This window comes from Hypanus sabinus, chromosome 28 (assembly GCF_030144855.1).
Source record: "Hypanus sabinus isolate sHypSab1 chromosome 28, sHypSab1.hap1, whole genome shotgun sequence".
NCBI lineage: Eukaryota > Metazoa > Chordata > Chondrichthyes > Myliobatiformes > Dasyatidae > Hypanus > Hypanus sabinus.
Window position 1 is genome coordinate 41,972,844 of NC_082733.1, and position 17,472 is coordinate 41,990,315.

General features: G+C 42.7%; 1 protein-coding gene, 1 long non-coding RNA gene and 1 other non-coding gene across 5 annotated transcripts in view; 1 reads left to right on the plus strand and 2 right to left on the minus strand.

Annotated features, from left to right (window-relative positions):
• morf4l1 (mortality factor 4 like 1) overlaps nucleotides 1-7,920 on the minus strand; it is a 50,503-nt gene extending 42,583 nt beyond the window's left edge. Inside the window, exons 1-3 of one of the 3 annotated variants that reach the window (XM_059953030.1) lie at nucleotides 7,737-7,872; nucleotides 6,470-6,542; nucleotides 3,466-3,512 (exon numbers count right to left, since the gene is read on the minus strand). In XM_059953030.1, coding sequence (XP_059809013.1) covers nucleotides 3,466-3,512; nucleotides 6,470-6,536 — 114 coding nt within the window. In that variant the 5' untranslated portion in view covers nucleotides 6,537-6,542; nucleotides 7,737-7,872. Of the gene's footprint in view, nucleotides 1-3,465; nucleotides 3,513-6,469; nucleotides 6,543-7,736 lie in introns of all 3 variants that reach the window. The other 2 variants (XM_059953032.1, XM_059953033.1) reach the window with 2 other exon arrangements.
• LOC132382625 (uncharacterized) lies at nucleotides 7,870-17,266 on the plus strand. The gene is made up of 3 exons (XR_009508430.1): nucleotides 7,870-7,991; nucleotides 15,023-15,122; nucleotides 15,870-17,266. It is a non-coding gene; the product is annotated as an uncharacterized LOC132382625 (long non-coding RNA).
• On the minus strand, nucleotides 13,798-13,870 carry trnak-cuu (transfer RNA lysine (anticodon CUU)). Its single transcript has one exon. It is a non-coding gene; the product is annotated as a tRNA-Lys (tRNA).
• Nucleotides 17,267-17,472: the final 206 nt, after the last annotated feature.

Sequence of the window (17,472 nt, forward strand, 5' to 3'; positions counted from 1 at the left end):
CAGCAATCCCCCGATTTAACCCTAGCCTAACCACAGGACAACTTCCAATGACCAATTAACCTACCAACCAGTACATCTTTGGACTGTGGAAGGAGACCAGAGTACCCGGAGGACACCCATATGGCCATGGGGAGAACATACAGACTCCTTACGGGCAGCAGCAAGACATCATATTCATTCTTATGGAAATTAAAGTTTAATTTCAAAAGGAAAACTTAGCCTTTAGGGATAATCAAAGTGTTTTTTTCTAATTCATCAGACAAGTACTATGAAGTCTGTACAACTAAACCCAGGAGCTGACTGAGAACACTGCTTTTGCAACATGACTTCAGAAATCTGCCAAAACACAGGAGTTAAGGTCCCTTTGTGAAATGATCAGCTGATGCAATGAACAGCTTCTTTGAACAAATCAACACACGTTCAGAAAAATTTGAATTACCTGCCTAGTGAAATTAAACAGCCATCATTTGAGTGGCAACATCTCACAAGTAGATCTTTGGTCCCTGCACTGGGTACACAAGCAGAATGCCGCCAGAACTAGTTAAACGAACATAATAAAGACTGCAGCTTCAATAGATAGGGCAAAAGAGTGACAATGGAATTGGTCAGGGACAAACAAGAGAAAATCTGCAAATGCTAGAAATCCAAGCCACACACAAAAATGCTGGAGGAACTCAGCAGGCCAGGCAGCATCTATGGAAAAAAAAGTACAGTCAACATTTCGGGCTGAGACCCTTCAGCAGGACTGGAGAAAAAAAAGATGAGTAGATTTAAAAGGAGGGGACAGAGAAACATGAGGTGGAACCAGGAGGGGGAGGGATGAAGTAAAGAGCTGGGAAGTTGATTGGTGAAAGAAATACAGGGCTGGAGAAGTAAGAGTCCAATAGGAGAGAACAGAAGAAAGAAAGGGGGGAGGAACACCAGAGGGAGATAAGGGGAGAGATGGAAAGGGGATGGGGAATGTGAAGGGGGGGGGGCATTACTGGATGTTCATGCCCTCAGATTGGTAGCTACCCAGATCGAATATAAGGTGTCATTCCTCCAGTCTGAGTGTGGCCTCATCGCGACAGTTGAGGTGGTCATGGATTGACATATTGGAATGGGAATGGGAAGTGGAATTAAAATGGGTGGCCACTGGGAGATCCCTCTTCTTCTAGGGAACGGAGTGTAGGTGCTTGGTGAGACAGTCTCTCAATCTACGTCAGGTCTCACTGACATACAGAAGGCCACACTGGGAGCAGCAGACACAGTAGATGCCCGGTGTCCTCCAGAGTAATTATGGAAATGCCCTTCAATACAACAAGATACTACCTCCCAAGCTCAACCAACAGTCTTCGTTAAATTACACTAATTTAAGTGTAAGCATGTAAAGTTAGTATGTGCAGTTGCTCATAAAGTTAATTTTCATGCCATTTATATTACATTAACACATACCAAATGCAGCAGATTCAACCTCAATGATACGTACTCCCGGGTAAATTATATTAGTAGCTAGAGAAGCAATTTGTGATAGGCTTTCCTTGCCCAATACTCAGATTGCTCAGGCAAGATCAGTTTTGTCTACCTTAAATCCTCAAGAAGTTGGTGATACCAAGGTCTGTTCAGAGTTACAGGATTTCAACTAAGATGTGTAGAAACACATCACACTGTGTAGTGTGGAAGACAACTTAAGACAGTGGACTTTGTCTGACAGCAGTAATGGATGTTGGATGGCATCACAAAAGTTAATACATTACTATAGTGTATGGTGTTAATTCCCACTACACCTATGTCAAAGGGAAAAAATTAAGTGGTCAACAATTGGTGAATGAATCAAGAGGTTACACATCATCCACATGAAAGCTAGTTTTTAAATTCATAAGTTCCTCAACAATAGTTTTTGCCAAATGCATTAATTTCTTCCCCAACTTACTATCCAACCCAAATACTTTTTCACTGACAATTCATCTGTAAACCAATGTATTTTTGAAGTGCGTCTTCAGTTGTCCACTCAATACTCCAACATAGCCCTTCAAGTGGACTTTTCTTTCTGCTAATCCTTGGTTAGAAGGCATGGTAGGGATACGTCTCTACTAAAGGAGCTGTAACACACTCCTTCCCTCTGCTAGTCTGCAGGGCACCTTTGGACAAGGTGTAGCACCCGCTTAGCTCCCCCCCCCCCCCCCCCCCCCCCCCCCCCCCCCCCCCCCCCCGATCAGGGTCACATGAAGCCACGGGAGCAGGTGGCAAAAGGTCGTATAAGCAGCTGCTACATATCTGAAGTCCTCATTATGCAACCACTGATGCCAGACAATCTCTGAAGAGTTGCTGGCGACGTGGTGGAGGCAGATACAATAGGGTCTTTTAAGAGACGCCTGGATAGGTACATGGAGCTTAGAAAAATAGTGGGCTATGGGTAACCCTAGGTAATTTCTAAGGTAAGGACAAGTTTGGCACAGCTTTATGGGCAGAAGGGCCTGTATTGTGCTGTAGGTTTTCCAAGTTACAGGAGGAAGACAGGAAAATGAGGTTGAAAGGGAAAGTCGATCAGTGATGACAAAACTGTAGAGCAGATTTGATGGGCTGAATGGCCCAATTCTGCTCCATAATTACCATGACTCAACTGTTCCACCCTCAACTACTAGTCCAAAGTAATCTCTGGCTCCTTATTAAACATCCTGTACATGTGACAGGAAATCTTTCATTGAGTTTTTTCAGAAAAAAATCCAAACAATGCAAATTTACAAAATGACGCACATGCTGCTAATATATAAAAGAAATTGCTATGAAACCATTTTTTAAGTTTTGTTGAACCATTGTGAAACATTAACATTCCTACTCTCTGTACAAGAAAATAAATCTGTACACTTCCAATAACTTTCGATTTGTTCTCTAGTGTTTTCACCATGGTATGCAGCAGTTAGTGCGACACTATTACAGGTCCGGTTGTCAGAGTTCAAATCTGAACCTCAGTAACATAGCAGTTAGCACAATGTTATTACAGCTTGAGACATCAGAGTTCAATTCTGATATCATCTATAAAGAATCTCTGTACATTCTCTCCGTGGAATACATGAGTTTTCTCCAGTTCCATCCCACAATCCAAAGACATATGGTTGGTAAGTTAATTGGTCACTGTAAACTGTCCTGCAATTAGGCTTGGGTTAAAACTAGAGATGCTGGACAGCATGGCTCAAAGGGCTGGAAGGGCCCGTCCAGTGCTAATCCTCAATAAATATACAATAAATAAAATAAAATCTGTAGGCTTCCAATAATTTCCCATCTGTTCTCTTGTTTTTTCACCAGAAAATGTGCAATGGATTTCAGACCAATTTCCAGAGATATGCCAGTTTGCTGGAGAAACAATGATTAGAAACAGAACATGATTCACATTTACAAGAGCATTTTGACTAAAGTCAGTCATAAATAATAAACATACATTCCAATAAACTGAAAAACCTTTACAACAGTTTCTATAGCACATACCTTAGCCTCGTAAAGCAATGGCCCATGGAAACACAAGACACGTTCACCTAAAATTAAAAGAAACAATGATTCTTCAGGCAAGGTTTATAATGGCTCAGATACAATTACAGTAAAATATTCACTATGGTTAGAATAAATGAATAAACACGAGATTCTGCAAATGCTGGAAGTCAGTGCAACACACACAAAATGCTGGAGGAACTCAGCAGTTCAGGGAGCATCTGTGGAAACGGTCAATATTTTGGGTCAAGATCCTTCAGAAAGGAATTCCCCCTTCCTTTCCAGTCCTGATGACTCTTTATTAATTTCCATAAATGCTGCCTAACCCATTGATAATTTGTTGTGTGTTACTCCAGCACAGGGGTTCCCAAACTGGTGTCCATGGCATAAAAAAGGTGTGAATCACTGCTCTAGAATAAATTAATGTTTGTGTTTCAAATTCTTCTTTGCATGATAGTTATATTCCAGGTTATCTAATTCAGAAATTAGAATAGGAACTTCCTGTTCCTTCCCAAACTCAAATCTCAGAAAAACGCATGTTTCCTTTTACTTAATTGGTACTCGCAGATTAAACTTGCTTTATTTGAAATTACCACAATAATTTCCCCAGGAGTTTTACTGAATTGAATTTACTGCATGACTGAGTATTTTCCCAGCAATTATAATTTTGAATTAACAGACATTGAGCAAATTCTGTCTCTTCATCACAGCTCGTTATCCCTGCAAGTTCTCTCAGTAAAACGGAGGAAATAATGTCCAAAACTGTTTGTACTAAATTAGCGTCCCTTAGCTGTGTTTGTTCATTAATAGCACATTTCCCTTAACATGGACTTGGGGAACACTGAAGAGGTGACTGGAGAGACTCTCAAGAGGTAATACTTGAGAAAAAGTCAACTCTTTTGGATAAAGTGGGAATGTAGCAATGCTACTGCACTGTCTAACTTCAAATGCCAAATCGCAAGTAAAAACCACTAAGTTGATTTCAGAAGACTGCAAAGATAACAAAGCCTTGAAAACCCCAAAATCAGTGGCCATTTTGTGCACAGTAAGTTTCCATAGACAGCAATGCAATATTACCAGATAATTTATTTTTAAGAAAATGCAGGCAGAATGATAATTATTGGCCAGGGCAGTGCATGCTGCATACCAAGCAGCAGCCATTATACAGTATTCCAGAGATTCAATATGTTGACTCCAACAGTTGGACACAAGCCTGCTCCTTAACAGACACAGCCTGTAGCTCCAGGGAGGTGCACAGACTAGGCGTACTCAAGTCAAAAGGAATATTTCATGCCAAAGTCCAAATGTTTAAAAACAAATCCCTGTAGTCAGCTGGAAAATCTGGGTCTGATCAAACACAAGTCTTAGGAAAGAAATTAATTTAAATTGGAATCAGATTTAATATCACCAGCATATGTCGCGAAATAAACTGTTTTGTGGCAGCAGTACATTGCAATAGATAATCAAAAATCTAAGTATCACAATATACAAGAAAATTAAATTTAATAGGTCATGCAAAAAGAGAACAAAAAAGAGGAAAAAAATGAGATAGTGTACATGGGATCATTGCCCATTCAGAAATCTGATGGCAGAGCATAAGAAACTGTTCCTAAAACGCCAACTGTGTGTCTTTAGGTTCCTGCATCTCCTCCTTGATGGTAGCAATGAGAAGAGGACACGTTCTGGGTGACAGTGGTCCTTAATGCCTTTAAATCAGATTACCTCACAGTTTTCCATGTTTGGCACAAATGATGAATTAGCAGCATTACTCTGATCTTGCACACAAACAGCCAGCTATTTCAAAGCAGACTGATACACAAAAATGTTGCATTGCCTAGTTAGATATATTTAGGCAATGGTTGAAACTTACTACTTCCATTGCTCATGTCAAAAAACAAGCTTTGACTTCAAGACATGCTGTCCAGAACTGACCACAGTCTAGGCCACCACCTCAGGGCAAGCAACAGTGAAATTGCAGATGAGGAAATTTAGGTGAGTTTTATTAATGGGCTCAAACACAGGCAAGACTGACATTAATTCCTATCTACACCTAAATTGATGAACATGATAGAGGTTCAGCACACTGGGAAAAGTCACAATTTGACCAAATTTCTTGAAAGAATTTAGTGCACCAGATGGGTAGAGAATTAGATCTCAAGTGTATTGAACCACACAACAGTACTGAACACTGGATCAACAATCATGGTGCAGGACTATTTGTTCATTATCTTATTGTACTCAGCAGCAGTATGGGCGTCACAGTAGCGTAATAGCGCAATTGCTTTACAGCACCAGCAATCACCAACTGAGGTTTGATTCCCATCGCTGTCTGTAAGGAGATTGTATGCTCTCCTCATGAATGTGTAGGTTTCTCGCACTTTCCAATCATAAAGATTAGGATAAATTGTGGGCATGCTATGTTGGCACCAGAAGCGTGGTGACACTTGTAGGCTGCCCCCAGCACAGTCCTCACTGATTTAATCTGATGCATCTCACTGTACGCTTCGATGTACATGTGACAAATAAAGCTAATCTTTATAGTTTCCCAGCATCCTCAATCAAAAAAACTTGACTACATGACTGCTGTCTACAGGATCTTCTCATGAACAAATTGGCTATATTTTTAAAGTCTTAAGTATTCGTATTTTTAAATTACTAACAAGCTGTGGATTGTACCAAATTGTTTATAAATGCCTTATCAACATATGTTGCTCTTGTACAGTGACTTTTTATTTTAAAAACACTGCCAACATGTAAAATTTCCAAGCACAATTGGAAGGTTAATTGGTAGGTTCCCATGTAAATCCAGCACACTAATTACATAATGCCACCATCTGCAATGTAGCAACAGCTCAGGTCTGCACCTTTCTGCTTCCTGACCTGATTGGTATGACCAAATTAATGTCCCCAAACCGCTTCTCACTTAGTAAAACATCTGAATTCAAAAAGCGTCTCATATCTTTCAGTTCTGACAAAACGCCATCAATCTTAAATTTAACCCTACCTTCCTCTCTCCAAAGATGCTGACTGATTCCAGCATATTCTGTTTTATTAAAAGACAGCAAGTCCATCAGCACCTGAAAAATATAAGAAAATACAGGCCGTTTCAGATGTAGACTCTTTGTCAGAACTGTTCTGACACAGGGTCTACACCGGAAATATTAAGCTATCTTTACAGCTGCTAATGGACTTGCTGTGTATTTCTATAGTTTAATTTTACTTTACGTAATTCAAGAGCTAACACAGACACAGCCAGCATAAAGCAGCAACACAATCTCAACCTCAACTTTGTTTAAATATTACCTCCCCTTTAGCAATCATGCAATATAAAAGTTACAATTCTAAGCCTTCCCACATTTGTCACACTTATTTATACTGTTAGAAAATTGAAGTAGGGCAGTTCTATAGTATTAGAACAAGGGTTCCCAATCTGGGGTCCATGGATCCCTTGGCTATTGGTAGGAGTCCATGCCATAAAAAGGTTAGGGACCCCTGAATGCTCCCAGAATTCCAGCTTTTCTCCAAGCAGGAATCCTGGGTTGAAGTACTCAAATGTGGGAACATGCAAACTCAATTCCTAACTGCTGTAAACATAAGATTATTTTAATCAATCTGATCATACAAACCTGTTAATGCAGATTACTTTATATTTGCAACACACATATACAGGAATGTGCATGGGGCTAATTTAAGCCATTTCCTCTGTGTATTGCAAGTTAAAATCCAAAACGTGCAGAGGAACCAATTGTAAAGTTATTTTAAAATCAAACTATTTATAATCTCCAGAACAAAAATGAACTGAGAAAACAAAACATTTTACAAGTTTTCCAGCTTTAAGCAAAAATCCATTACTGCACTGTTGCATGGTATATATCAATTTTTAAAAACTACTTGCAATCCTGAAACCAAAATATTCACAAACCTGAATCGAGAAGAAAAGGGTTTCACCTTATTTTTAAAGCAGGGATGTATTTTTGCATTGCTGTGGCAGGGTATTTCTTACTGGGGGATTGGGGTATACGCAGAGAACCAGGTGAATGAAATATACTGCACGGGTTTACCCTTGTTTTCTGCAAGCCAGCAATGCTGATTGAAGGGAGAGCCTGCAATGTGCTTACATTAAGGGTGCAACCAGTCTCCATTCAGGCGCCTCCTAGCCCCGCTGCCTGGGCAGGCTGCGTCTTGCGCATGCGCACAGGGGGGAGGGGGCGGTCGGCCCAGGCGCCATGTTTCCCCCCCGAGCAGACGTTCCCCCGGACGGCGGGCCTCACCTTCTTGAAACTTGGGTCTCGGGTCCGGTTTCGGAGCCATCAAGTCAAGCCGCGTCTTCGGTGCTAAATCCGACTGCCTGTCCAGCCCTTCTCTGCCCCGACCATAATCGCGGTCCGGTCTCGCCCCGCCGCCAGGTTACGCACAGCCACCAAACAACACGACGCCGCCCGGGTGACAGAGAGGGGGAGGGGGAGGGGGAGTCCGCCGCTCGACGCGGCACGCCAGCGAAATGACGTCAACGCGGATCATATATGGTATTGCGCTAGCGCGGTGGCCCCGATGCGCGTTGGGAGATGTAGTTTCTTTAATAGAAACAACCTGGACATCAAAATCAAGACACAGAACACATACAAGATGCTGGAGGAACCCAGCAGGCAAGGCAGCCCTGATGAAGGGTGTAGGCCCGAAATAACGATTCCATAGCTGCTGCCTGGCCTGCTGAGTTCCTCCAGCATTGTGTGTGTGTGTTGCTCTGGGTTTACAGCATTGCAGATTTTCTTGTGTGTGTGCATCAAAATCAGGAATCAGATTTAACGTAACGTGGAAATTGTTGACAAACACCAGAGATCCTGCATCATCCTGATGAGGCCCAAAATGTCAACTTTATTTCTCTCCATAGATGCTGCCTGATCTGAGTTCCTTCAGCATTTTGTGAAATTTATTGTCTTGTGGCAGCAGGACAGTGAAAAGACATAAAATTACTGTAAGTTACAGATATGCACACGTATGCATGGGTGCAATGAAAATCTGCAGCAGCATAACAGGCATACACATCAGGTTGGCAGCATTCACAAGAAAAACATAAATTAAACATAGATTATACACAATCATTCATTCATTATGTGGCGTAAGTGATCACGGTCTTTCCGTGACCATGATTGTCTTGGTAAATGTTTCCACAGAAGTGGTTTGCCATTGCCTTCTTTTGGGCAATGATTTTACAAGATGGGTGACCCCAGCCATTATCAATACTCTTCAGAGATTGTCTGCCTGGCGCCAGTGGTCACATAACTAGGGTTTGTGATATGCACCGGCTGCTCATACGACCATCCACCACCTGCTCCCATGCCTTCACGTGATCCTAATCGTGGTGGGGGGGGGTGATGGGCTTCACCTTGCCCAAGGATGACCTGCAGGCTAGCAGAGGGGAGGAGCACCTTACACCTCCTTTGGAAGAAACATAGAAAATAGGTGCAGGAGTAGGCCATTCGGCCCTTTGAGCCTGCACCGCCATTCAGTATGATTGTGGCTGATCATCCAACTCAGAACCCTGTACCTGCTTTCTCTCCATACCCCCTGATCCCTTTAGCCACAAGGGCCATATCTAACTTCCTCTTAAATATAGCCAATGAACCGGCCTCAACTGTTTCCTGTGGCAGAGAATTCCACAGATTCATCACTCTATGTGTGAAGAAGTTTTCCCTCATCTCGGTCCGAAAAGGCTTCCCCTTTATCCTTAAACTGTGACCCCTCGTTCTGGACTTCCCCAACAACGGAAACATTCTTCCTGCACCTAGCCTGTCCAATCCCTTTAGAATTTTATACGTTTCAATAAGATCCCCCCCCTCAATCTTCTAAATTCCAGTGAGTATAAGCCTAGTCGATCCAGTCTTCAAACATCTTCACCCCACCCCCCTTATTCACAATGCTTACAAGAAAGATCAGGCTCAAGTACAGCTTCTATCCCGCTGTTATAAGAATATTGTATGGTTCCCTAGTATGATAAGGCAGTATCTTGACCTCACAATCTACCTCGTTATGGCCTTGCAATTTATCATTTCACTGTAGCTGTAAAACTTTATTCTGCATTTTGTTGTTGTTTTATCTTGTTTGATGCACTGTATAATGATCTGATCTGTATGAACAGTATTCAGGACAAGCTGGTCCTCAATACATGTGACAATTACAATCCAATTTCAATTCAAGGATTAGATTTGCTTAATTTGTCACATGTACATTGAAAAATACAGTGAAATGCGTTGTTTGCATCAATGACCCAGGATGTGCTGGGGGCAAGTCATGCTTCTGGTGGTAACCTAGCATGCCTACAACTCGATGCACCATCAATAACTCTCTCTGAGACGTGAAGTCGAGATATCGGCTTTTATTGACTGGAAGAAAGAACAAGCAGTAGTTGACCACCATACTACATCCTGGAGAATGAGGCCGGGCTCAGGCCTCAATCACCTTTATACCGGGGTCTGTGGGAGGAGCCACAGGAGCAGTCAGCAGGGGGCGTGTCCAGACAGGTATATGTAGTTCACCACACAACTTACTAATTACTACATCTTTCGAATGTGAGAGAACACTGGAGCACCCAGAGGAAACACGTGTGGTCACCAGGGAGAATGTATTAACTCTTTACTGACATCAGCAGTACTGTCTCCTACGCCTCTTCTGAGGCTTTTTCCCAAGTCTGGGGCACAGAATTAGATACAATACTATCCTGAAAACTTAACCAGTTAATGTTCTTCTTTTATGTTGTACTTTATTTATTGAGATACAGATTCTGGATCTTTGAGCCACACCACCCAGAATTAATTTAATCTGGCTGGGATTTAATTGAATTGAATTTAATCAAATCCTGGGATAATTTACAATGAGAAATTAAGCAACTAACCAGTAGGTCTTTGGACTGTGGGAGGAAACACACGCAGTCATGGGGAGAATGTATGAACTATTTACAGACAGCAGTGGGAATTGAACCTAGGTCACTGGTACACTACGCTACCGTGCCGTGGTGCAGTGTAGGATGCGGATTGACCCTTCGGAGGCAGTGATCATAACATGATTGAATTCATACTACGATTCTAGAGGGATGTATCAGTATCGCAATGGAATAAAGGGGATTACGGAGGCATGAGAGAGGAGCTTGCCCAGGTGGATTGGAGGAGGATACCAGCAGGGATGACGGCAGAGCAGAGATGGCTAAAGTTTCTGGGAATAGTTCACAAGGCACAGGATAGATACGTTTCACAGAAGAAATCCTCAAATGGCAGGGGTAGGCAAGGGAAGTTAAGGACTGCATAAAAGCAAAGGAAAGGATGTATAAGGTAGCAAAGGTGAGTGGGAAGCTTTTAAAATACAACAAAGGGCAACTAAAAAGGCTATAAGGGGAAAGATGAAATATGAGGGGAAACAAACCAATAATATAAAGCAGGAAACTAGAAGTTTTTTCAGTTATATAAAAAGTAAAAGGGTTAGAGTTGATATTGGACCACTGGAAAATGATGCTGCTTAGGTAGTAATGGGGACAAAGAAATGGCAGATGAACTTAATGGGTACCTTGCATCAGTCTTCACTGTGGAAGACACTGGCAGTGTGCCAGAGGTCCATGAGTGTCAGGGAGCAGGAATTAGTGTCATTGATTTAGAAAGGAAAAGGTGCAAGGTAAGCTGAAAGGTCTTAAGGTGGATAAGTCACCTGGACCAGATGGACTACATCCCAGAGTCCTGAGAGAGGTTGAGGAAGACATAACGGATGCATTGGTCATGATCTTTCAAGAATCACTTGATTCTGGCATGGTTCTGGAGGACATGAAAATTGCAAATGTCACCCCATTCTTTAAGAAGGGAGGAAGGCAAAAGGAAGGAAATTGATAGGCCAGTTAGCCTAACCTCAATAATTGGGAAAGTGCTGGAGTCTATTATTAAGGGTGAGGTTTCAGGGTATTTGGAGACTAATGATAAAATGTCAAAGTCAGCATGGTTTCTGTGAATGGAAATCCTGCCTGACAAACCTGTTAGAGTTCTTCGAGGAAGTAACAAGCAGGGTGGACAAAGGAGAAGGAGTGGATGTCATTTACTTGGATTTTCAGAAGGCATTTGATAAGGTGCTTCACATGAGGCTGCTCAACAAGATAAAATCCCATGGCATTACAGGAAAGATACCGGCATGGATAGAGGAATGGCTGACAGGCAGGAGGCAGTGAGTGGGAATAAAGGGATGTTTTCTGGTTGGCTGCCAGTGACTAGTGGTGTTCCTCAGGGGTCAGTATTGGAACCACTACTTTTCACATTGTTTGTCAATGATTTAAATAATTGATGGCTTTGTGGCAAAGTTTGTGGATGATATGAAGATAGGTGGAGGGGTAGGTAGTGTTGAGGAAGCAATGCGATTGCAGCAGAACAGACAAATTGGAAAAAGGTACAAAAATGTGGCAGATGGAATACAGTGTTTGGAAATGTACGATAAGGCATTTTGGTAAAAGGAACAATAGTGCAGACTATTATCCAAATGGGGAGAAAGTTCAAACATCAGAGGTGCAGAGGGATTTAGGCGTCCTTGTGCAAGACTCCCAGAAGGTTAATCTGTAGGTTGAGTCTGTGGTAAAGAAGGCAAATGCAAAGCTGGCATGTATTTCAAGGGGAATAGATGATAAAAGTAAGGAAATAATGCTGAGGCTTTATACAACACGAGTCAGGCCGCACTTGGACTGTTGTCAACAGTTTTGGGCCCCGTATATCTCAGAAAGAAAGTGTTGTCATTGGAGAGAGTCCAGAGGAGGTTCATGAGGATGATTCTGGGACTGAAGGGGTTAACATATGAGGAACGTTTGGCAGCTTTGGGCCTGTACTCGCTGGAATTTAGAGAAATGCAGGGAGATCTCATTGAAACCTACTGAATGTTGGAAGGACTAGATTGTATGGATGCGGAGAGTGCATCTGTAGCTGTGAACTTCCCACGGTTCAGGACATTTACAAAGACGGGTGTAATAAAAGGGCCCAAAGGATCATTGGGGACCCGAGTCACCCCAACCACAATCTATTCCAGCTGCTACCATCTGGGAAACTGTACTGCAGCAGCATAAAAGCCAGGCTTTTCCACCAGGCCATCAGACTGATGAACTCATGCTGATCTGAGTGTACTCTATATTACATTGACTGTTCTATTTATTATAAATTATTATAAAGTACTATCATTGCACATTTAGACAGGGACGTAACGTAAACATTTTTACTCCTCATGTATGTGAAGGATGTAAGAAATAAAGGCAGTTCATTCAATTAATTCATTCATTCATTCGTCCCTATGGTGGGAATATCCAGAACTAGAGGGCACAGCCTCAAAATTGAAGGATGGCCCTTTAGAAAAGAGGCAAGGAGGAATTTTTTTAGCCAGAGAGTAGTGAAACTGTGGAATGCTCTGCCACAGCCTGGGTGGAGGCCAAGTCTCTGGGTATATTTATGGTGAAGTTGATCGCTTCCTGATCGGTTGGGACATCAAAGGATATGGCGAGAAGGCAGGTGTGTGGGATCCGGGATCAGCCATGGTGGAATGGCAGAGCAGACTCAATGGGCTGAATGGCCTAATTCTGCTCCTCTGTCTTATGAGAGGAAAGGAAAAAAAATATTTACTAGAAGGAGGCCACCCAATGAGGCTCCTCCATCCTGAGGGTGCCTGATCATGGCAAAAGTAGTGGCCATGTTGGAATGGGAATGGGGGTAGGAATTAAAGTCGCTGGCCACCGGGAAATTCTGGATTTTAGCAGCTGGAGCAAAGGTGTTCAGAGGTGAATGAAGCCTTGAACTCCTCCAGCCTTCGTGATTCTTTTTCACTGAGAGGGACCTGTAGTGCAAAAGTCAACAGTGCAACACTTGTTCAAATATAATCTTGGATTTTATCTGGTCATATTTCTGACTCATGGACAGGGAAATACCATCCATCACAAAGGATCCTCACCATGCAAGCCGTGCTCTCTCGTTACTACCGTCAGGGAGGAAATACAGGAGTCCGGAGACATGCTCAACCTTGCAGAAGCAACTTCTTTCCCGCCGCCACCAGATTTCTGAATGGCCCACGAACGCCTGTACACTACATTGTTGTGCTTTTGTTTTGCAGTTTAGTTACGTTGCAATATGCTGTAATGTTATGTCTTTGCACCGTTCCGCTGCCGCCAAACACCGATTGCGTTTTCCAACAGTTTTCTTTTATTCCGATCCGCGCTAGTCACACCATAGATATTAGCATTCTGCGAGACGTTCTTAAAAATTACAGCTGTGAGTAAGGGATTAGTATTAATGTTTACATAGAAAATAGTATAATGGTTGGCAAAACTAGCGCCCAACGTGGGGCTCGAACCCACGACCCTGGGATTAAGAGTCCCATGCTCTACCGACTGAGCTAGCCGGGCAACTACGTAATCAGGACGAGCCTCTCTGCTCGTTGAGCTGCGCATTGTATCCTGTATTCATTCATTCTCATATTTACAATGAGATAAGGAGCAGACCCGCTGATGTCTGAGCAACACACACTAAATACTGGAGGAACTCGTCAGACCAAGCAACTTGTATGAAAAAATGAATATAGTCTACGTTTCAGACTGAGTCCTGCCCAAGGGTTTCGGCCCGAAACGTCGAATGCACTTTTTCCCATTGAGACTGCCTGGCCTGCTGAGTTCCTCCTGCATTTTATGCGTGTTGCTCGAATTTCCGACATCTGCAGGTTTTATCTTGTTTCCGCTGAAGTCTGAGCCAGAGTTTTTCAACTTCAAATTCCACTTCCGGCTTCTGGCCCGCTATCTTCCCTATCACGTGACCTGAAATAGAGTCATTGATAGTAGCGATTCCTGCTGGATACGACCGCTCCCGCAGTCTCAGGCGCCGGGAGAAGGTCAGACTGGACCGATTCCAGCAATGCTTATCTCCTGCTACCACCAGTCTTTCCCTCCAACAGCGTCCCTCTTTATGTTGGTGTCAACTATACCTCAGCGGGGCTTCGTTTCTGAAAAACTGGGTTATTTATTTAAAAGTCTGAGTTTACCATCATCCGAACAGGTGCAATGGAAAACAGACTTGCAACAGCATTATAGGCACACGGTATTAGATTCTCAACAGTCACAAGAAAAACATAAACTAAATATAGATTATACACATTTTTCTAAGAAGAGAAAGCCGAAGATCTCTGTGGTGCAAAGATTCAAGATGATTTAATGTAATTTCCAGTACATAAGTGTAAAGTAGAACAAAATAATAGTTGCTCTGGACCCAATGCAGTACAAAAACAAACACAATAAGATAAAGAACACAATTATTAAAATTAAAAAACAATAAATATAAATACATAAGATAGCTTATACATTGATTGTATGTCCGTAAAGTGATGCTGGGCCCAGGGATTTCCATACATAAGGTGACAGACAGGAAATGATAAGTGGAGGTTGTTGAGGATGTGGTGGGGTTAGTGGGTGGAGGTGTCGATCAGCCTTACTCCTTGGGGAAAGTAACTGTTTTTGGATCTGCTGGACAGTCCTCATTTCAGCTTGACTGTCCATTTCCCTCCATAGATGCTGTTCATCCTGCTGACACATTTCTATGGAGCACTGCCACAAGAAAGCAACAAGGACCTCCGCCATCCAGACCGTGCGGACTTCTCACTACTACAAGGTAAGAGCTACAGGAGCCTTAGATCCCACACTACCAGGTGTCATGGTCCTGGCTGGCATTCCTCCCTAATTGGTCCTTAATCCCCTTGTCAGATTGTTGGGAGAGGGAGAGAGAGAGAGAAATTGATTGCTCAAAGTCTTCGACCCCATATCTCTCCATAAACTAAGTCTCCCGGGTCCTGACTCAGCCTGGTCCCGATTCTACACTCACTATGGATATTCTGCCTCCTGATCCTGCCTCCGCATCGGAGTCCTGCACTTGGGTTCGTTTTCCTGCTACATCTGTCTCACACCTGGTTTAGGAATGGTTATTACCCCTCAACCATCAGGTTCCGCACCACCAGGTTCAGGAACAGTTATTACCCCTCAACCATCAGCTCCTGCACCACCAGGTTCAGGAATAATTATTACCCTACAACCCACAGGCTCCTGAACCAGTGTGGATAACTTCACTCACCTCAGCACTGAAGTGACTCCACAATCTTCAGACTCGCTTTCAAGGACTCTACAACTCAGTATTATTTATTTAATATTTTTATTATCTGCACAACGTCTCTGCTTTTGCACATTGGTTGTTTGTCAGCCGTTGTTATTTATGGTTCTTCATAACTTCTGCTGTATTTCGTTATTTTTCCTGTAAATGCCAGCAGGCAAATGAATTTCAGGGTTGTATATGGTGACAGATATGTATTTTGATAATAATTTTACTTTGAACTTCCTCCAACATTTTGGTTCTATTTTGCTTCAGATTCCAACGTTTGCGCCTCCCATGTCATTTGTGTGTTAATCGATCTGTCGCCGCCAGAGGGCTCCCAACTCCAGAACGATCCCTCTCCCTCGCTCGTTGAGGAGAGGAGAAAGAGAGTGTTTGTGAGGAGATAGATGGACATATAGATAGTATATAACGTGTGTTCCCTTAAATGCCTCAGCAAACATCTTGAAAGGGATTCACAGAAAAATACCTTATGCGTTATACATCAAATAAGCTCAGTTCCCCGCTTGAAATAGGACACTACAGCTCAGAAACAGGCCCTTCGGTCTATCTAGTCCCTGTCGAACTGTAATTCTGCCTGGTCCTATTGAACCACAACTGGACCATAGCCCTCCATGCCTCTCCCATCCACGTATTTATCAAAACTTCTCTTAAATGTTGCAATGAAGCCGCGTCCACCACTTCCACTGGCAGCTCGATCCACACTCTCACCACCCTCTGAGTGACGAAGTTCCCCCTCAGGTTCCCCTCAAATATTTCATCTTTCACCCTTAACCTATGACCTCACTCAACCTCAATGCGGAAAACCCTGTCTACACTCCTCATATTTAATGGGCAGCCGGTGGACCTGCTGCGTCCTTGTTTGGCCGTCATCAGTAGAAAGATCGGCAAGTCCCCCACCAGGCCGGACCGAGTTTGGTAATAACAATTCTCAAAGCTGGGGAGCCGTCTCCGTGAAACTTCATCCCGTTCAGGCTGCTGTTGTTGGCGCCAGACGTCGCGATACAGTTGTAAATCCACATGGTAGCGTTCAAATATTTAATTTATGGAGATTAGACACATTATAATCCACAGTTTAGTCAAAATTGTGGGTTTTAATAGTCGCTGAAGTTAACCTTTCTCTCCCCCAAACTTCTGTTTCATACAATAGGATTTAAGATTCAGTATCAGGTTTAACATCAACTGGCATACGGTGAGAAATTTGTTGTACTTGCGGCAGCAGTGCAATGGAATACATAGTAAAATGGTTTACAGTAAGTATATATTGAATAGTTAAATCAAATACGTAATGGAAATAGTTAAATAAGTAATGCAAGCAGTTAAATTAAATAAGTACTTTAAGATCGTTTATTGACATTCTTCAGTACACAGCTATAAAGAAGAACGATACGATTGTTAATTTGGATCCGATGTAAAATGAAAACACAATAAGATAAACATAATAAATATAAACACAAAAGCCATGCTGTAAAACGCGATGTACAAGTAACTTTTAAAAACACAGACGTGTTGTATGTACGTTCTTGATTAGCCAGGGCATCAAAGGGTAAAGGGTATGGGGTGAAGGCAGGGGAGTGGGGATGACTGGAGAATTGGATCAGCCCATGATTGAATGGCCTACTTCTGTACCTGTATCTTATGATCTTATAATGTGATGCTAGATGATGTGGATGAAGTTGGGGGGGTGTAGTGGGCGGGTTAGTGGGGGGGGGGGTGTTGATCAGCCTTACTGCGTGGGGAAGGTCACTGTTTTTGAGTCCGGTGGTCCTGCCGTGGATGCTACATAACCTCCTCTATGATGGGAGCAGTAAAATAGTCCACAATAAAATAACACATCAGAACAGAGCCGTTCCATCTA